Below are 21,861 nucleotides of genomic sequence, written 5' to 3'. Positions count from 1 at the left end.
GAGGATGTTACCCTCCGAAAGGTCTTCTCGCTTGGCGTGAATGGTCCAGTGACGGCATATATCTTTTGGAAATGCTTGGAGAATCTTCGGTGCAAGTACTCGGCCATAGGCGTTCACATCTTCCCCGAGAGCGCGCAGAGCTTGAATGTGGCGATTGCAGTCAATAAATGTAGAATTAAGTGGGTTCGGTGTGGCAAACTGGATGGGCTTAATACATTCTATGTAGTCCAAGTGGGCCTGTATGATTCTATTCTTGCCGCCGTAGCGAGCTTAAAGAATTTTCTTAGTCCCTTCATATGTCTCAGCCATCACGGCGATGCCCTCAAGCAAGTGCTTCGGTTCCCTCTCTAAATAACCCCGCAGAAATATATGTTTATTAATAGTAGAGAGTGATGTGTCCTTATCGACTAACTGTTCGAACTGTTCCCAGAAACGTGCTTATGTTTCTACATTACCTGAGAAGGGTTCCAGTTTTATTGGGGGGAATCTTAATGTGGTTGAGGCAAGTGTTGGTACCGTCTGTGTATTCGTGAGTCTATTCGACATTGCGCTTTCAAGTTTTTTCTCTATCCCATGTGAAATGCGAATGATAGTGCGCTTGGCGTTCTCTATGTATTCCTCACATGTACTTATGTCATCAGCATACACAGTGTCATCCAGGAGGTCGTGAACCTCATCATCCAGGGCCCTTAATTTATCCAAAGTCTCTTGTAACCTATCCTTACAGTACTCATAATCCTTGGGACAGGTAGACTCAGTAAACTCTCGTGCTTTCTCCACGAGACGTGTGATGTTTGCCCTTTCCCTAGCACGTCTTCTTTTCAACTGGTGTAGTCGTGTGTTCACGTTACCGCCTTCCATACTGGGCCTCTAGACGTGAATTTGCTGCAGTAAAATAGTGTAATTGATGGGGACTTTGTAATAGCATAGGAAACATTTTGTTCCTTGATCTATTATTAATCATACTCTGGCGTGTTGTGACATAGTTCAAGGAAAGCCAGGAGATGGCAGCACTGGTCACTCAGTCGTGCATGAAGTCTCCTCCAAGTGACATAAATAAACAAGATGGCTACCCTTCGAGCTTAACCAATAAACCATCTATGCATTTACACTACACGTAATAACTATGCCCCTTTTTTGTCTTACCATGCCTTATATGGTATTTGCAAGTTCCTTAAGTATCTCAGAATTTAACGGGAACATAAATACTCATCTGACAAATGTTACCATACATTGATGGCTTGGCGTGATAGGTTTTATCCCCATGGCAACAATTTTCCCGCAGTCTCTTTACGGAACGTGTAGTAAACCAATTATTATTTAGTTTCTAGTCCACGATGTATATTGCCCATTGGTGCTGGAGTGTAGTTCATCCCGTGTTTCTGGCACCATTTTATGTCGTGATATTGGGAGAGCAATCAAGAAAACATAACTAGTAACTGGTTCCTTTTCTTATTATCAAAAAATCTAAGAACCTAACATACAACACTTGGGACACAATGATATTAAACAAAGATACAACACATAGCACAGTCCAAAGAAGGTTATCGATAGTGTCTATCAATTTCCAACAACACTTCTCCCTCATCAAGAGTGAAGATCCAATGAGTGCTAATGCCCGCCCTCATGATGAAGAAATGGAAGTAGAACAACTGGGATTGATGAGAAATCCTATCTGTTTGATTACGACAGTATATGAAAATGTGGAAATGTGGAAATTGATTGAAATAATAACATTTTAGACCACCTAATCAATACAAAATCGTCTTGGATGATTTACATAGATTTGTTAGCTAATAGTGGTACATGTTTTGCCTTCCCTGAAGGCATCATCAGCCATAGTCTTAACCTTAAATTAAAAATAAGCGTCTAAATAACATGTAGTAATGAAATGAATGTTAAAATCTTGAAGAGATTTGAAGTAAAATAACATCAAAAATAACAATGATGGTTTGAAAATACAATGTGATGAGATATAATAGTGGAAGTATTGACAAAATTAACTTAGAAGGCTGCTAAAATAAGTACAATGGATAAAACAACAGATTGTTATACAACAAGTAGTAAGATTGCATAAAAGTAAAGTTGATAGTCTGGCGGTTATAATTAGACGATGGCAAAAAATCGTATATAATCAAAGTAAAGAAGAGAGAATAAAAGTCAAAGTTAGTCGAGAGATCCAGAGTTGATCATGATCTTGAAGATAAAAGACGAAAGTCAGATGCATATGGTGAAGTTGTAGAACACGTTGAGCATATGAAGTTGGTGAATAGAAGTTGAAGAACAGTTTCAAATAGGATCACTATGGACCATCTCAAAATTTGAAGTGATGTTCAAATGTTGTAAATTGTGAGTTTGTAGATATTCTAGTTGAAAAACCATATAAAAGTGGAATCATTTGATGGTGACAAAGATAGCTTGTAACATTATGAGTTAGAAGTATTTGCATCAGTAGACTTCTTGCTACGTGTGTTATAACTGAAGGTTTGTGCTCAATTCTTGCTACGTGTGTTATAACTGAAGGTTTGTGCTCAAACCTTCAGTTATAACACATGTAGCAAGAAGTCTACTGATGCAAATACTTCTAACTCATAATGTTACAAGCTATCTTTGTCACCGTCAAATGATTCCACTTTTATATGGTTTTTCAACTAGAATATCTACAAACTCACAATTTACAACATTTGAACATCACTTCAAATTTTGAGATGGTCCATAGTGATCCTATTTGAAACTGTTCTTCAACTTCTATTCACCAACTTCATATGCTCAACGTGTTCTACAACTTCACCATATGCATCTGACTTTCGTCTTTTATCTTCAAGATCATGATCAACTCCGGATCTCTCAACTAACTTTGACTTTTATTCTCTCTTCTTTACTTTGATTATATACGATTTTTCGCCATCGTCTAATTATAACTGCCAGACTATCAACTTTACTTTTATGCAATCTTACTACTTGTTGTATAACAATCTGTTGTTTTATCCATTGTACTTATTTTAGCAGCCTTCTAAGTTAATTTTGTCAATACTTCCACTATTATATCTCATCACATTGTATTTTCAAACCATCATTGTTATTTTTGATGTTATTTTACTTCAAATCTCTTCAAGATTTTAAAATTCATTTCATTACTACATGTTATTTAGACGCTTATTTTTAATTTAAGGTTAAAACTATGGCTGATGATGCCTTCAGGGAAGGCGAAACATGTACCACTATTAGCTAACAAATCTATGTAAATCATCCAAGACGATTTTGTATTGATTAGGTGGTCTAATAAATAACTTAATGTTATTATTTCAATCAAATATCATCAATACGGACCAAAAATGATATTTATTACATGTAATGTGGAAATTGTCGTCTTTTTGTGTTTTCTTTCTATTTCTCCCTTGATATCCCTTTTAGACCAGGCAAGCATCCTCATGTCCATGGAGTGTTCATCAAACCAATCAAGCCACAATTCAGGAGCGACTGGTACTGTATGAACAGTTCTTTGCTTGTGCTGGAGGTAAACAATAAGGTGGCAGATTCTTGAATTGTTTGTCAGTGAGGGACACTGATAGATGAACTGAAACCATACGTGTACTGAATTAACAGTCCAAGATGTGTGCAACAGCTTCGAGGTCCTGCCAGTTCATGAGGCTAGCCCAGTGAAGCTAAGGGTGTGAGACCAGAAGAAAATCCCCATTTAGCATTTCAAACCAGATTTTTCCAGTTTCAAAGCAGAGAGAGAGAGAGAATGCAGAAATCTTCATAACCACGCCTCTCGGATTACCAAATCAGGAAGAGCCAACTTCAGAATATGACTAGACATAAATAATATTTTGAGAATTTTGACATCAAATGTAACAGTAAGAACAAAGCAATGAAAACGTATAAAATGTATTCAGAATATGGAACCATACATGGTAGTAATAATGTTTTCATTTCAGTGAAACTGTGCAGAATTGCGGGTGGAAAGTTTCCACAAAACAGACACTAGCCGCATAGCCAGTCATCAACGGATGGGGAATTCCCATAGGATGGCCAAAGATGCGATGGATTTTTGAAGTAATTAACAAGCGAATTCGACTCTACATGGTATAAATCGTCACTGGAAATTGTTAGCTACATGTTGATCATATCAGGTGTGTCATATGACTCTGAGATCAGAAGTTGCCACGCTTCGTGTGAATGTATTTGCCTTTGTGTGGTAGTGAAGTGAAGTTTAAAATGAAATAACTATGATGTAAATCAAGGGAATTGTGTTTTTGATGGATTATGAGTACTCACAATATTCCCGTACTGAAAGTGCGTGGCTTGCAAATGTATTTTGAGAACGTTTTCAAAACAGTTGTATGGATTATTATTATGATGATGATGATCATCATCATCCCTAGGAGACTATGTGATATTGACGTGAAGTAAGGACAGAACTGAGAAAGTCATCATCATCATCATTATCGGTTTGCCCTTCCAGCGAGCCGGGTAGGGTGTTTGAAAACGAGCGTCTTCCAGAGTTGCCTATTCAAAAACATTTAGTTGTCCAAGACAGATTCCCAATTCCATCCTCTTCTCTCCACGTCTTCCCTCAGTTGGTCCATCCATCTTCTTCTTGGTCTTCAAGCTGGTCTTCTACCTGTTATTCTCTTTTCCAAATAAGCACATGGTAACCTTGTGCTATTCATTCGTTCAACATGCCCAAACCATTTAAGTCTAGATGACCTAAGTCTTTCAACTGAGAAAGTACATCATGTAAATGATAGTAAGAATAGTAGCAGCCCAGTCATAAAAAAGAGACATATATGGTACTTCTTTTAAAAATAACAGCTATATTTCGAGGTATAGCTCATACTGGAGATTGCTGCATGTCACAGCTTGGGTGCTTCGTTTCGTCAATATATTGAGCAAGAAAATAAAATACCCTAATGCACTAACGGCTGAAGAGTTATGTGCGTTTAATAGCAAAGGGGAGAAACAACCTTAGCCCCATTAAGCTAATAAGGCTAGATAAAAGAAGTGCGGAGTTTTAAATCTATAAACAGTACTCCTGTATCGATGATGTGCCAGTAGTGCGATTGACCAGAGGAGACGCTTTAATGAGGTGTACTCATCCGAAGAAATGAAAAATCATCCGATGAGAGTTCTTAAGAAATTTGAACAGAGTTTTACCTCTATTGGCCACATGTACATGTTTATAGTGTTTCACGATATTTAGTTTTTTTTCAAACATTTTTGTTTGCTTTACCAAGATTAATTAAATTTATTCTGCATTTATGCCAATTTTCATTTGCCATAGCATAAGCATTCCTTGTTTTCCTCTGTTTTTGTATGCCTGTAAGCTAGATTTAGTGTAGTACTATTGCCCTGAGAAGCCGGGAAGTCAAAACCATGGAGCGGAGGGGTGTGCGATCGATCCTGGCATGGCTTTTAGGGCAGGTGCTCACCCATCAGTCATGATTCTTAGGTTCTTTCAGATGAGATGGCATCTGACTCCTGACCGAAAAGGTCCCATTTGGGCAGTGTCCCGATACGAAGGTCCCGAACAGTTCCAGTACCAAGGGTCCCATTTCATCTCACGTGAACAGTCCCCATATGCTGATACAATCATCTTTGGCCTGAACTGTACCCAGCTGATGAGAGAATCAACTGCCTCGAGTGTTTGCTGATGCAATCGCTCCCTGTGATTGCTGTGTACAAACTGGTATCACGACTCATTTGTCCAGGCGATCTTTCTCTATGCTCTGAGTGTTCAATAGTGGTATTCCTGTGCCAATGTCATTCTTTGTGCCTTGAGCTGTGGTGTCCAAGTGGGACGGTGGCTTCTGTACCGCATTGCGAGAAGATAGTCCTAGATGGTATGGCCGCTCACACGCCATTGTTATTCACTACTGAATCTGCGCATAGCATGTTTCTCTATGACTTGTCTATTTCCTCTTACCATCCAAATCAGTCGACAGTGACCCCTGTTAACAACACATTGTACTCCTCCCATGTACAATGCTTGAAGAATGGATTCACAACTGCTAAACTCATACTAGCACAGAAGTTCAGTAAATGCTTCCCGTTCTTGTTTGCTTCCATACCTTCCCCATGTTTATCCATCACCTTCTCATATCCTTCAGTTCTGTTCCCAATTCTCATGTGTTAGTGTTATACTGTCATTGTTGTTGACCTTAGCTATGATGTCACTCAGTGCTTCATAAAACTAGTCTACTCCGTGCTCATCTGCTCCCTCACAAGGTGGATACACTGTGACAACAATTCTTGTTCTAATTCCTCCAACAGCTAAATCTACCCACATCATTTGTTGCCTAGCAGAAACTAGGGTGTTTCTGATGAACACTCTGTCCTTCCATTTTCAACACGTTAGAACACCTTAAAATCTCCAATCTCTCCTTGTTATCTCCCATTAGCCCAATATCATGAACTCGTAACACATCCAGATGCATCCTCTTTGATATCTTGGCCAGTTCAATTTTCTTTCTTATAAAATCCCATTAATATTGATAGCACCCCATTGAATCCCATTCTGTTACCAAGTTGTTTCCTAGGAGTCCCTCAGTCAAATGGAAGTTATTTATTTGGTATATGACGTATACATGAAATCCTCTTACAAACTAATTAAACAACTAATATGAAACGCAACAACAACAACAACAACTTGAAAGTTAAATACAAATTAATCAATTTAAACAAATCATATAGAAATGTATTTGCATAGTGAGTATGTGCACTGCATGCTGAACTACAATCCATTTATCCACTCCACTGCCTTGGGTGTTGCTAAGTTGAGGTCTGCTATGTTGCCTGAGAACGCTCAAAGTGGGCATTCCTGTACTATGTGCCTTACTGTTTGCTGAACCCCACCACAGTCAAAAGGAGAACCTGATCATCTTCAGTTGTGTAGAGTAGAAGCTGTTCTACCCATTCCACATCATCATCATCATCATCGATTTTCTGCTCCAGCAAGCCGGGTCCGGGTGTTTACCAGCCACTTCCAGTTCATCCTGCTCCATCCACAGCTGATGTTCTACCTTTTGCTGCCAATTTACATCACGTTTGGCAAGGTCTTTGAAAATTTGCTTTTCCCAACTATCACAGGTCTCCCTCTGGGTCTCTTACCAACAACATTCCTTTCATAGTATGCTCTTGGAGTTTCAATCAATCAATCAATCAATCAATCAATCAATCAATCAATCAATCAATCAATCAATCAATCAATCAATCAATACTGATCTGCATTTAGGGCAGTCACCCAGGTGGCAGATTCCCTATCTGTTGTTTTCCTAGCCTTTTCTTCAATGATTTCAAAGAAATTGGAAATTTATGCTTGCCAATTATGCTTGCCATCACGTTATCCTTGGCTGCCTTCTTAGCTAGATTCAATTTCCTAGGAAGTTCCTTCAATTTCTCCTTACTTCCACAACCATTTCTAACTATTTCTTTCCAATCTGCACCTCCTTCTTAATCACTTTATTCCTCTATCATAATAAGGTGGGTCCTTACCATTCCTTACCACCTTTAAAGGTACAAACTTGTTTTCACATTCCTCAACAATTGCTTTAAACCCATCCCAGAGTCCGTTTACATTTTTATTTACCGTTATCCACCGGTCATGGTTACGTTTTAGAAACTGCCTCGTGCCTGCTTTATCAGCCATATGGTACTGCCTAAAAGTCCTACTTTTAAGACCTTCCTTTGTCACATTTATTTTTAACTACGACAAAAACAGCTTCATGATCAATAATACGATCTATTACTTCAGTTTCCCTATAAAGCTTATCTGGTTTTACCAGCACCACATCCAGGATATTTTTCCCTCTAGTTGGTTCCATCACTTTTTGAATCAGCTGTCCTTCCCATATTAACTTACTTACCATTTGTTGGTCGTGTTTCCTTTTGTTCGCATTTCCTTCCCAATTGAGACCTGGTAAATTTAGATTTCCCGCTACAATCACATCCCATTCCATGCCGTTTTCCACATAGCTGATTATCTTATCAATTACCTCTGAATCCATGTCAGCGCTACCCTTTCCAGGTCTGTACACTCCAAAGATATCAAGTTGCCTATTATCTTTAGAAATGAGCCTTACACCTAAAATTTCATGTTTTTTCTTCTTTAACTTTTTTGTAGCTTACAAATTCTTCTTTCACCAGAATGAATACTCCCCCACCCACCATTCCTATCCTCTCTCTACGATACACACATAAATGATATTCATCACATGTAACACACTCTAGTTCCGTGAGAAAATTTCTGCATTCATAATATAATTTCTCAGCCGTGATTCAACTCCTATTACAATATCCGGTAAGTATATATCTATTAAATTACTTAATTCTATTCCTTTCTTTACAATACCTCTACAGTTCAACACTAACATTTTTATGACCGGGCGAGTTGGCCGTGCGCGTAGAGGCGCGCGGCCGTGAGCTTGCATCCGGGAGATAGTAGGTTCGAATCCCACTATCGGCAGCCCTGAAGATGGTTTTCCGTGGTTTCCCATTTTCACACCAGCCAAATGCTGGGGCTGTACCTTAATTAAGGCCACGGCCGCTTCCTTCCAACTCCTAGTCCTTTCCTATCCCATCGTCGCCATAAGACCTATCTGTGTCGGTGCGACTTAAAGCCCCTAGCAGAAAAAAAAGGAAAAAAAAGTCATCTCTACTTTATTTCCAGTTCCCTGTTTTTTTATCACCGCTCCCTAGACCATCCCGTTTCCCTGAATGTACCTCCCTATAACACTTCCAAACAAATTTCCTAACTTATATGTACCACTGCGGTTTAAGTGAAGGCCATCTGAGCACAGATCCCTATCTCCTACCCACCCATTAGGATCTAGAAATTTCACTCCCAGTTTCCCACAGACCCACTCCATAGTCTCATTTAAATCCACAATCATCCTCCAGTCAGTATCCCTCCTACACAGTATTCCACTGATAACATTCTCCGCTTTCTTAAACTTCACCAGTGCTGCATTTACCAGATCCCACACATCTCCAACTATTGCATCCATCCTTCTCATATGTCCATACCACTGTCTTCTGCTTTATTCTAAATTTTCCAACAGGTTCCTGTCCAATCCAAGTTGTTGCTGAATACTTTCATCCCTTTATTGTCTCTCCTTGTCTTTTGGAGACATGACCAAAGGAACTTCATTTCAGTGGCTTGTAGGCGACTTTGTGCAGATCTAGTCAACGATGCTGCTTCCAGTTCGTATATTAGAATTGGTACAAGATATGTTTTGTACAGCGTGAACTTGCAAGCTTGGGAAAATTAGTCATCCCAAAGTAATTGACAGAGTGGTAGAATTTTGATGCAGCTTGTATTCCATTGCCTATTTCTTGGTTTATGGTATTGTAAGAAGAAACATCATCATCATTGTACAGTTCCAGTTTCCTTGTCACTGTTAATGAGCCTCTTCCATTTCTTCCTGTCCATATACAACTTGTCATGGAGAACATCATCCACTGTCCATCCTCTGGCAACTAGATCAACCTTGATCATGTCCATCTATCAAGTTTTAGATCTTCCTGCAGGTCTTTTCCCCTCCACCTGTCTTTCCAAATTTATTCTGGCTGTTCTTGTAGGCTCCATCTTCATCATAAGCCCATACCACCGTAGTCTAGATGTGCCGATTCTGTCTAATAGGGATGTCTTTATTCCGGCTTCTTTCCTCACCTCCTCATTTCTTAACTTGTCCACCTTGGTCTTCTGGATGGTGGATCTAAGAAATTTCATCTCTGATGCTTGCAGTCTTGATGAATCTCTTTTTGTGAAGTTGCACGCTTCAATACTATAGGTCAATACTGGTATGAAATATCTGTTAAACATCATCAATTTGGCCGGTTTTGGAATCATGTCATCCCATAAAAGTGTTCTTACTTGTTGGTAGAATTCTGATCCCTTTTGCACTCTGTTTGTAATTTCCTTTCTGACCAAATTATCACTGGAGATTACACTTCCAAGGTAAGGAAAACTATCCACATACTCTAGCTGGTGGTCTCCTAGTTTTACACTTACTGAGCTCGATAGCTGCAGTCACTTAAGTGCGGCCAGTATCCAGTATTCGGGAGATAGTGAGTTCGAACCTCTTTGTCGGCAGGCCTGATGATGGTTTTCATGGTTTTTCGTGGTTTCCCATTTTCACACCAGGCAAATGTCGGGGCTGTACCCTAATTAAGGCCACGGCCACTTCCTCCCCATTCCTAGCCCTTCCCTCTGCCATTGTCGCCATAAGACCTATCTGTGTTGGTGCGATGTAAAGCAACTTGCAAAAAAAAAAAAAAAAAAAAAAAAAAAAAAAAAAAAAAAAAAAGAGAGAGAGAGAGAGAGAGAGAGAGAGATTTCACACTTGCTGGACGCTTTTCTCTGATGACTGCCATCACCATTGTCTTGGTCTTGCTGATGTTGAGGTTATATTCCTGGAATGGAATTTCCATACGTTGAGTCTGGTCTGTACTTTCTATTCTGTTTCACCCCAAATCATGATATCATCAGCAAAGTCCACTGCATTCAGTTCACCTAACTTTTCCTTGACATTCTTCATTATATTGCCAGAAGAAACGAAGCTCCCTAAGTATTTGAAGTTATTGATAATGTCTACTTCTTCATTTTTCACTTGCAGGTGGACTGCTTCAGGATTTCGACTCATCACTAAACCGATGGTTTTAGTTTGGATGATGATCATTCCCATTTTTTCAAATTCTTCTTGCCAAAGATCTAGTTTAGCTTGAACTTCTGCTTCTGTCTCACCCCATAGCATAACCTCATCAGCAAATAAAAGTGCATTTGTTGTCTGATCCTTAATTTTCATTACTTTTATAACTTCATCCATTATAGTAATGAAGAGAAGTGGTGATAGACAATTTCCTTGTTGGACTCCGCTCTTGGTTTCAAAACAGTTTGACCTGTCTCCTTGAATTTGCACACAGCTCTTTGTCTCTCGATATAACTGTTTTACTCGAGCTATAATCTCATCTGGCACTTCTTTATGTCTCAGGCAATCCCATATGTGTTTACATGGTACATGATCATATGCCTCCTCAATATCCAAGAATACAACTATAACCGTTCTATTCTTATCCCAGTATTTTCGAAATTAATCAATTAATCAGTGTATACACACCAAATTATTTCTTGTTGAAAAATTAACGTCTAGCGTTGGTCTGTTCCCTCTAAATCCATGTTGTTCTTCCTCAAGTTCAGGTTCAACAAATCTTCTGATTTTTCTCTCCAGGATAGTCTCATATATATTTAATCCATGAGACAGACTATAGTTGTTACACTTCTTTCGGTCACCTTTCTTAAATAGTGGAATAATCACTCCTTGCCTCCACTTGCTTCACTTCACACTGACACAGATAGGGGATATTATAATCTATTAACTTCATTGTCCGTATTGATGGTTAAAGTATTCACAAATATAAAGACGGGAACTTTCCACCTAATCAATACATTTATTCTATTATAAAGTACTTAAAACATGAAAATACGTCAGTAAGCTCAGAGCTTATGAAGACCTTATACAAGCTCATCAACATACATCATGCAATAATAAATCTCCTACTAACGCGGAATTTATAAATACAGCACTACATAACTTAGCAATAAGAGATTTTACATTTTAAAATAGGTGAATAACATTGAAACAATGGATTGAATGAGTGAGAATATGTAAAAACATCAAGAACAGTGTTTTAACGGACTGGTGAACTTTCTAGACTGTCAAAGTTACTCCTTCAAGTATTAGCATATCATTATTTTAACATTAGTCATTAGCCAGCTCAACATTGAAACATTTTCAAATCAGTGTGTCAACAACGCAACACTGGTTTAAATGAGTGAACATCAAGATCAGCATCGAAACGAACTTGTGAACTTTGCAGACTTTTAAAAACAATTTTTCCAATAATATTTTATTACCACAATACATCACCTTAAGTTAGCATGAGTCATTCATAATTAGGACAAGCTGTGTTTTAGCATTATAAGTTGTTATTATCAAGACGATAGGTTCTTCAGCTGAAGATAACCCACTAAAAGGGTCGAAACTGGTACTGATATATATATATATATATATTTTTGCTATTTCCTTTACGTCGCACCGACAAGTCTTACGGCGACGATGGGACAGGAAAGGGCTATGAGTGGGAAGGAAGCGGCCGTGGCCTTAATTAAGGTTCAGCCCTAGCATTTGCCTGGTGTGAAAATGGGAAACCACGGAAAACCATCTTCAGGGCTGCCGACAGTGGGGTTCAACCTACTATCTCCCGAATACTGAATACTGGCCGCATTTAAGCGACTGCAGCTATCGAGCTCGGTACTGATATATTAGGATGTTTTAAGTACTTTATAATAGACTAACAGAAGTACCCGTTGTTCATACGGGTTATCAGAAACTGGCTTTAGTTACTCATACTATCGGTGTGACTGACTTTATTAGATATTTATATCACTGGTGTATTTACTGAAGTACATAGAAATTATTTGTCATGTTTGGAATTATAGTGTATCTTCTTCTTTTCTTCATGGGGCCTCTAAATATTAGTTCCTAATTAGCGTTGATCTCTAAGATATTTTGTTACCATGTTTTTCCTTCATTCCCACCTAGATATACCTGCTCCCTTCAGAAACCTGCAGGTTTAGTGTAAGTATACTTCTGCTAGACAGTACCACAAATATAAATATTACTGAATGTATTTGTTTGATCCGACATTTTGTAACTATTACAAATGATCAAGGAAATACGCGATGCATGAAAGAAATTACTATAATTATCGAGAATTATAATTCTCAGGGCTTGTCACTCATGTCGCACATCATATAATGAATCTGAGTATAAATGTTGAGAATTTTTTTCAAGTCATGGGCTTGACAATTGTGTGCAGTATATAGGTTGTTTTCATGGTTACAATGATTGTAAAAGTGGACCAAAATATCGGCACTAATAACAACAGTGATCCTACTACTCCAGGATTTGATAGAAAATAGTTTAAACTATAGGTAACAGACTCTGCAAAATGCTGAAACCTAAGCCAGTACATAAAAATAGAGGCCCGTCGGCAACCGCTGTCACTGTACTATGGAAATCTCCGGGGCTAATATTTTTATACTTCACTCCCTTTCCATCCCTGCCCAAAGGAGTGCTATGAGCGTCTTACACAACAGTTTATTTTTTCCAGATAGTAAGTCATTTGCATATCAATTTTGGTTGGTAGCTATGCCCAAACGTACATGCATAATCTAGCTGCTGTAGAATCCTAGAAATGACGCTGCCTTGGTTAAGGCCGTTCGTTTCTTTATCCGATTCCTAGAGCAGGGGTAGTGTGGTTCCAATATCTCCATAACGGTTGGTTTCAGGGCCTTAAAACATGTTTTCGGGCCCAAACGGTTTACCGAGTTTTGTTCTTTGCGTCAAGGGGCTTAAAATGAGCTTTGTCTTGTCCTTGTACAACAAATTTGATTTCGCCTATATTAGCCTATTATTTTAATATTTGTATATCTCACCCCATCGCACCCCCCCCCCCCCTTCGAATTGTTTTGAAAATAAAATACAGCCCATGTTACTCGCTGGCAATGTAACTTTCTACAGGTGAAGTAATTTTTAAAATCGGTTCAGTAGTTTTTGAGTCTATCTGTTACAAACAAATATACAAATTTTTCCTCTTTATAATATTAGAAGTATAGAGTACATCCCTAAACATACGGTTACCATCAGGAAGGGCATCCAGCCGTAAAACATGGTCAAATCCACATATGTGACACAGTTCGCACCCACAACCCCACATGTGTGCGTAAAGCGATAGAAGAAGAAGATACTCATTTTAGAAATTCACCCGCTTTTTTATTCTTTTCACCTCCTTAACTGGATTTTCCAAAAAGAGTGTGTTCATTTTTAAAGGAGATTCCAAGTACCAATTTTAAAGTCTGTAACATCTTCATTTTTTGAGATATATGTATCCTCACATAAATAATTCAACTCCTTTCTCACTTCTTTTCACCCCCCCCCCCCCAAGTGGGTTTTCTGAAAACAAATATTTGTGTTCTTTTATTTTTAAATGGGATTCCAAATATTAACTTTCATGTCTATAACATGTTAAGTTTTTGTGATTTATTGTAGAAAATTTCGCTGCTGTAGAATCCTGGAGCTGACGCTGCCTTGGTTATGGCAGTTCATTACTTTATCTGATTCCTAGAGCAGGGGTAGTGTGGTGCCAATATCTCTGTAACGGTTGGTTTTAGGGCCCGTAGGGCTTACCGAGTTTTGTTCTTTGCGTCAAGAGGATTAAATTGAGCTTTGTCTCGTCCTTGTACGACAAATTTGATTTCGCCTATATTAGTCTATTATTTTAATATTTGTATATCTCCCCCCATCGCCCCCCCCCCCCCCTTCGAATTGTTTTGAAAATAAAATAAAATAATTTAACTATATGGTAAGAGCTAATTCTTTTGCTACTTGTTGTATGATGCCCAGAAACATATAGATCTTGTGGTGATGATGGGATAGGACAAGGCTAGGACTGTGGCCTTAATTAAGGTATAATTAAGGTATAAATCATGTTCACAAAGAAATATTTTAAAAATACATATATATATATATATAGTTACAAACAAACATACAAATTTTTCCTCTTTATAATATTAGTATAGATTAAATGTACTGATTAGGTGGAAAGTTCCTGTCTTTATATTTGCGAATACAGATAGGGGAGGATCGGGAGGTATCGGACGGCAGCTGATGTCGGACAATCACAGACGTCTTTGTTAGCAGCATGAGGCAGAACCTGTTTAGTTACTCACAAGTCCACCTGCATGTTTGAAGGGAGGGAACATCCTATTCGGTTGAGAGGCAGAGTCATTCATGAATAGTGGTGTATTTTTGTCCTTTGTGTGATTTTCGGCCAGCACGGACTATTTTTACCAGAAGTAGCAGGAACAAGGATAAGTTGTATTGAATTTTAAGTACATTATCAGAAACAGTATTCCTTTCTGTGCAATATCGTGGGTTTAATAATATATTTAATGCAGCTAAATAGCCATAACTGAGAATATAGATTACATTGATGGGTTATATATTTGCATAATCACTTATAGACATTATTCTTCTTGTACAGAATTCAATGAGGTACTGTTCACACGTTTTTCCACATAATGTGCACTCGCAGTCTATACGTGGGTCATGGAAGTGTTTTGATTTGCAGAGTAGGTGATGTAAACCGTGAACTGCTAATCTTGTAATGACATGTCTTAATTCAAAATTAGCATTTGTCCACGAGCGATCTATCATTGCTCCTGTGCCATAGAAGTCTGATTGGACTACTTCTCTCTTCTCCGTCAGTTTTGCCAGCAGTTTCTCTGATGCACCGGTGTTCGGTAGGGGCATACTTGTCCTGAGATCTTCTATGAGAAATGATTGCCTTGCCAGGAGATATACAAGTGTAGATTTTGTCTTTTTTGATAAACCTATCACCTTCTTTATATAGTTCGCTTTCACCCATTCCAAGGTTGATAGGTTCCTCACTGTTAAATGTGATCAGATAATTTCAATGCCATAAGTCATTATTGGAAGAATTTTTACTCTGAATAGCAACATTGCTGTCTCCAGACTGAGTGATCTAATGTCTTTTATTTCATGCATTGCCATCATTGCTTGAGTTGCCTTCTCTGTGACATGTTTTGTGAAACAATATGCGCTCAATTGCAGGGTGATGCCTAAATATTTGATGTCTGGTACTATCTTTAATTTTTTATCCCGAATGAAGATCTCTGCTGAGGTGGGTACTCTCCCTCCTTTCCTGAAGATCGTGGTGTCTATTTTTGAGATGTTTATGAACAGCTTGTTTTCAGAGCACCAATTTTGCACGTCATTTACAGTTTCCTGTAGTTTTGTTATGTCTTTTGAGCCAATTACAATGTCATCAGCATATGCGCAAGAAAATACTCCCTCCTTTTGGGTAACTGTGAGTTTAGAATTGGTTTCTTTCCAAACGTTCTTGTTCAGTTCCAGTTGTTTCTTAAGGGAGTCATTCGGGTGGTATCGGACACTAAACTATTAAACATAAAAAAATTATGGAAGAAAAGTTAAACTGTCCGGTACCTCCAGACATTCCCCTACGTCTTATGGCAAAGATGGGATAGGAAAGGGCTAGGAGTGGGAAGGAAGCGGCCATGTCCTTAATTAAGGCATAGCAATGATGATGACTAGAAAGGGGAAGCCTTGATTAACTGGACGAACTCCATGCAATGTCTCTCCTCCATAGCTTCAAACAACCAGAATATTTTAGCACTGGCAGACGGCAAGGAGGATACATTTCCAACCTCACTTTTATCATGATCTGATTTTCAGCTTGGGAACAGTTCTCATTTGAAGACTGACAAATCATTTGAGAAACCCCACCCCACCCCACCCCACCCCACCCCACCCCACCCCACCCCACCCCACCCCACCCCACCCCACCCCACCCCACCCTCATGTCTAAGCAACAACATCTACACACCATCAGATAAGAAAACTCTAAAATCTATAGTTAATCATGAACAGACTCCATGTTCTGCTTTGCTTTGCCTAACAGTACCAGAATCCACTGATAACTCAGTTATTAACAAAAGTAGATATGTGGGTTTCTGGAAATCACCAATTCAAGTATAACATACTCTCTCCAGCTTCCTCAATCCCAATTTCAGAAAGTCTTCAAAGACCCTTTACTGTGGCTTTCAGTGTCTATATATATCACACTTCAGATGTAAATTTTTAAAATATTTTTAAAATATTTCTTTGTGAACATGATTTAGGGACTGCAGATGATTGTGAAATGTTGCACTTGACACCAGTTACTTTGGTTTCTTGCTTGTTCACTCCAGGAAGTTTTGTGATAATTGTCATCGTGAGGTCTGGAAGTTTCCCCTCATCCGTTAAATAAAATATGGAAAACGGACACATTCTGAAGAGGAAGAAAGACCTGCTTGTAATTGAAATTTTGATTAAACACTGATGATGTGTGTATAAAAGCCATGTTCCTTTCAACATCTGTTCCGTTCAGAATTGCCTATGAACATTCATAAAGAAAGAACTATAGTGGATCTTCATTGTTATTATTATGATGATGCTATGAAGTAGGGTGGATGAATTTAACTATATGGTAAGAGCTAATTCTTTTGCTACTTGTTGTATGATGCCCAGAAACATATAGATCTTGTGGTGATGATGGGATAGGACAAGGCTAGGACTGTGGCCTTAAGGTATAACCCCAGCATCTGCCTGGTCTGAAAATGGGAAGCCATGGAAAACCATCTTCAGAGTAGTAGACAGTGGAGTTTGAACCCACTATCTCCTGAATACATGCTGACAGCTATGTGAACCAAACTGCATAGTCAACACGCCTCGTATAAGCCATGAAGAATTTTCGGCAATGGAAAGTAATGTAAGGTGAACAAACCCCACTTGAAACTCTTTCATAGAACCTTACTTGAACGAAATGCAGTTCAACCTACAGTCAAAGTAAGGTTACGTTCATGTTATACTCAGAACTTACCGACATGCCAGCATAAATTTGATAAACAGGCCAACTGCAGGAATAGATCATTGGTCTTCCCGTCCTGTTAAGGTAGTACCCAAATTCAGGATAACCTGCAAAAAAAAAAAAAAAAAAAAAAAAAAAAAATCATTAAAAAGGCTGAATTTTAATAGTTGTACTTTTTGGTTTTTGCCATACCAAAAAAAAATTAAATAAAAATCTAGTACTAGAAAAGAAAATGTTGTACACTGTATTTGATACTGGACAATGATGATCTGAACTGCTTCCTAACTTAAAGGCTGAATGACAGAAGGAATATAATTATTTTTTTCATGATTTACATACATAAAGGCTGTCGCTTGTTGGCATGTCTAAGTTTTTCTCATGTGGGAAAAACTGGTCAAAGTTTCAGAACTAGGTACCTAGAGCATTACAATGCATCAAAACACAGAAAACACTCTGTCATGAGCGTTCACACGAGGGATACCGGGCACAACTTCACTACAATTGATCAAGACCTTCAAATTGTTAAATAGGTAATAAACAAAAGTAATTTAATGACTGAGTTTGAAAACAGCCCAGTTTTATCGGCGTTAACAGAAGTCGTTCATGCGGCACCTGGTCGAAGACTTTGCTCCAATAAGTGACAGGCAGTCTACCTGGATCACAACCGGTTGATCCAAGTAACACTGCCAGTCATCAACAACTTTCGTTAAGAAGGTTGCACAAGAACTTACCGGGAGGAATCTATGCTGAGTATTGTCGATCAGGTCTCCTTCCTGTAAGAATTCAAACACGTTCCTTGCTACTAATCACTCCATACTCTTACAAATTAGTGATGTTATTGCCACCGGCCCATAATTATCAATGTAATCTCTTCCTTCACTTTTGAAAATTGGTACCAAGTTTGCACACTTCCATTCACTGGGTACACAGCCACTGTTAATTGATAAGTTGAACAGGGCGCACAAGGAGGGTGCTAATGCTTCAGCGCACTGCACTAAAATAATTGCAGGTATGTTGACCGGCCCGGAAGCAGCATGTGGTTGAGTCTTTCGGAGGCTGTTAATTACCTTGTACTCTGTGAAGTAAAGGTTGGAGAGTGAGAGGGGCGATGGCTGAGTTGTGTTCGGGTACTTTTCCCTGGCTCATTAAAGTTCCCTTTAAATTTCTCCTTGAACGTTGTGGCGATGGCCTCTGGGGAGGTAACAGTTGTTCTGTTAGTAGAATGCACTTGTGCTGAGTTGCCATATTTTCTATCCAGGAATGTCCACATGTCTTTGCTGTTGCCACTTATCTTGTTTATGTATTTTTTGTATTCTTCGCGGATGAGTTGCTTGGTTGTGTTCCTCATGCATTTATATTTGTCCCACATAAGATTGCTTGTATCCTGTTTCCATTTCCTGTAAAGAACGTTCCTTTTGCGTATCATTTTGATGATTTCTTTCGTGATCCATGGAGAGTTTTCCTTCGTACCGATTTATACTTTAGGCACTGCTTTGTCAACACAGTGAAGAAACTTCCTTGCCATCTAGACCACACCAAATTGATGTCCACAGTGTTTGAAGATAATGCGGTGCGTATATGTTTTCTGAGAAGATGTGATAGTAGTTCCCAGTCAGCTTTTTTGTAGCTATAGTCACACCTTTTTACTGGTGGTTTCTTGTATTTTAGGGTGGCTGTAACTACTAGGTGGTCAGAAAAGGCGCGGATGACTTGTGTCTTCAATACTGAGGATAGTAAGGAATAAATCTAGTGTAGAGCTAGAAGTTTTCGTTATACAGGTTGGTTCAGTAATTAATTGGTCAAGGAACGGGTTGTAGAAAGTTGTAAGGAAAGTTTCTGCTAATGGATTGATGGGAATAGGCGGGAGGTGAGGACGACTGTGCTGCTACTCAACATCCAAGTTTAAATCCCCAGTTATGTATATATCTGTATATTGGGGTTGGATATTTTGTACACGGCTTAAGAGACAGTAGTAATTCCTCACTGATGTCACTTGGGGGACTTCGGAGATTGGTACACGGAACCCAAAAGAAACTTGCTTCCAGTGCACAACTTCCGCCTTTGTTTCCAGCTCCTCGAGGTGCACAGGGTTGAATTTGGGTTTCACTGCAATAAGTGTCCCTACACTTGAGGTCTATGGTCGATCTTTCCTAAATACAGTGTATGACTGAGGTATCACTTCTGTGTCATATTGACGAATTTAGCCAGGACTCACTAATGCACACAACTGATGGGTCTATAGAGGCAAAAGTGGCTTGGATTGCCTGTTTTTGCTTCGCACATTTCATGCTACGAGCATTAAATGAGAACACCGTAACTGTCCTGTTACCTGCAGTCCAATGTTCTGAATTGCCGAAATCACTATTTACACTGCTTGATGTCGTGTTAAAAAAAAGATTCTGAGAATCGAGAAAACCTACATTTCAACATGACCATGTCTGTACCCCTGAATTAATTTCCCTCAGTAGCGATGTATTAATTTTTGCACATGTTCTGTGAACTGGTGAGCGACAAGATGTACATGTCACAAATAACTGATTCACATGACCTTTAGAATTACACATATTACACAGGCGGTTGAATGAGACTCCTGAGTTTGGTCCTGGGTTCAATTCCACATCTCCACTAAGGGCAACGGAAAGTATCACAAGGTGGAGTAATGATGCGGGTGGTTTGGCAACCTTGCTCCCTGCCAGGCGCCCCCTACCCATTGCTGTGGTAGGCCGTAGACCTTCACTTCCACACCACGTCCAATAATTAATTTCACATTTAGATGCCACTAAGAAGCGTTCTTCAATTTCTAAATCCGTGTACAATTCTCGGTTTGTCAAGGAGTGCTTCGGTACTATTTTCACAGAAGTTATTACACTTTTTACCATTAAAAACACAACACAAACTCGGAGAACTCGTATCACTACAGAGCTGCTTGCCGCCATCTTGCATTAGTTGTTCCTGTGTTGTGTTTATCCCGACAAGGTAAGTGGCAGTCAGCAGTCAACTGCCTCAAGATGGCAGTCTTAGTCTCCTTGTGCTTCGTGATAGGCAGTTGTTAAAAATGGTGGTTTGTTGATGTGTGTGTTTAATGTAAAGTTAAGTTGAAAATAAATTAATGTACACAACTGATAGCATTTTGTGTGCATCTTTTTGAATACATCACTTTCTTACACACTAATTGCTGTTACTTCCTCATAGGTGATGTACCCAGCGTTCCGAAGAGAGACAGATAGAATGTGGCAGACCGTGTGCTGACAAATATTCCATAGGGCTTCACCACATGGGCAGAAACTGACGGTGTAAGGTAGGGTTTTGATCTCGCTGTGGCAAAGATGACAGTGGCTCCCGTCCTGGTTTCTACCCAGTACAGCTCGCACTACAGCCACAGTGCACGTCATTTTAGGAGCATCTTTCCATTCAGAGCTGGATTGACCATCGTGGTGCCAGATCCATTTATTTGCAGGTATAAACTCTTTATAAAGGATTGCACCATTACCTTATGTGGAAGCTCACACCACATCTTGTATTCCATGGCCCTGAGCTCCATCCGTACCTTACGAACTTCAAATGGCTTTATCTCTTTTGTTGATAAATCTTTCAGATGGCTCTATTTTCAAGTATCCCAGACAGATGACACTCATTTTACCTACATCAAGAGTTTTTTTTATGTAAGGGGTTTCTGACTTTAATAAGAATCTAAATCCATTTAGTTGCTGGAGAATGGCCTCCCATTCAGTCCTAGACCTTTGTACATTCAGTGAGTGTAAATCATGGAGTCTGGTATATCGAATGGTAGTTGCAAAATTTCTTATAAAGCTCCCTTTATCATTCTGTGTGCATCAATGAGGAATTTACAAGGTAGTTTCTTCAGTGGTGTTGTTTGGAATGCATAAATAAGTGATGGACAACATTTTAGTGGTTTAATGTCACATTAACACAGAGATGGTTTCCGGTGACAGAAAGGGCTAGGATTGGCAAGGTAGTGGCCATAACCTTAATTAAGTTACATCCTCTCATTTGCATGGTGTAAAAATGGGTAAAATGCAGAAAACCATTTACAAGGTTTCTGATGGTGGGATTTGAACCCACCATCTCTCGAATGCAAGCTCACAGCTACACGATCCTAACTGCACAGTCAATTGGTAGTTATGGACAAATGGAAGACTTCATGATATTAAATTTCTGACAAATTAAATTTATTCCTATATAAGGAATAATATTAGATGGATCACTGAAACTTTAAAGAAGATATGAGAGAGTTACATATTACAATAGAAGATTTAAAATACAAAACAAATTCACTCAAGATATTGAAAGATACACACACTAGACTCCAGACAAAAACCAACAAGC

At 38.9% G+C, this 21,861-nt stretch overlaps 1 protein-coding gene across 5 annotated transcripts in view; it reads right to left on the bottom strand.

Annotated features, from left to right (window-relative positions):
- Positions 1-21,861, bottom strand: part of LOC136865935 (alpha-N-acetylgalactosaminidase) — a 112,728-nt gene that overhangs the window by 25,765 nt on the left and 65,102 nt on the right. For all 5 annotated transcript variants that reach the window (XM_067142485.2, XM_067142486.2, XM_067142487.2 and 2 more), the window contains one exon: positions 17,527-17,621. In XM_067142485.2, coding sequence (XP_066998586.1) covers positions 17,527-17,621 — 95 coding nt within the window. The remainder of the gene's footprint in view (positions 1-17,526; positions 17,622-21,861) is intronic.

The sequence above is a fragment of the Anabrus simplex genome, chromosome 3 (genome assembly GCF_040414725.1).
Source record: "Anabrus simplex isolate iqAnaSimp1 chromosome 3, ASM4041472v1, whole genome shotgun sequence".
Taxonomy (NCBI): Eukaryota; Metazoa; Arthropoda; class Insecta; order Orthoptera; family Tettigoniidae; genus Anabrus; species Anabrus simplex.
The sequence above is the reverse complement of the archived record's forward strand: the minus strand, read 5'-3'. Positions and strand labels throughout refer to the sequence as shown.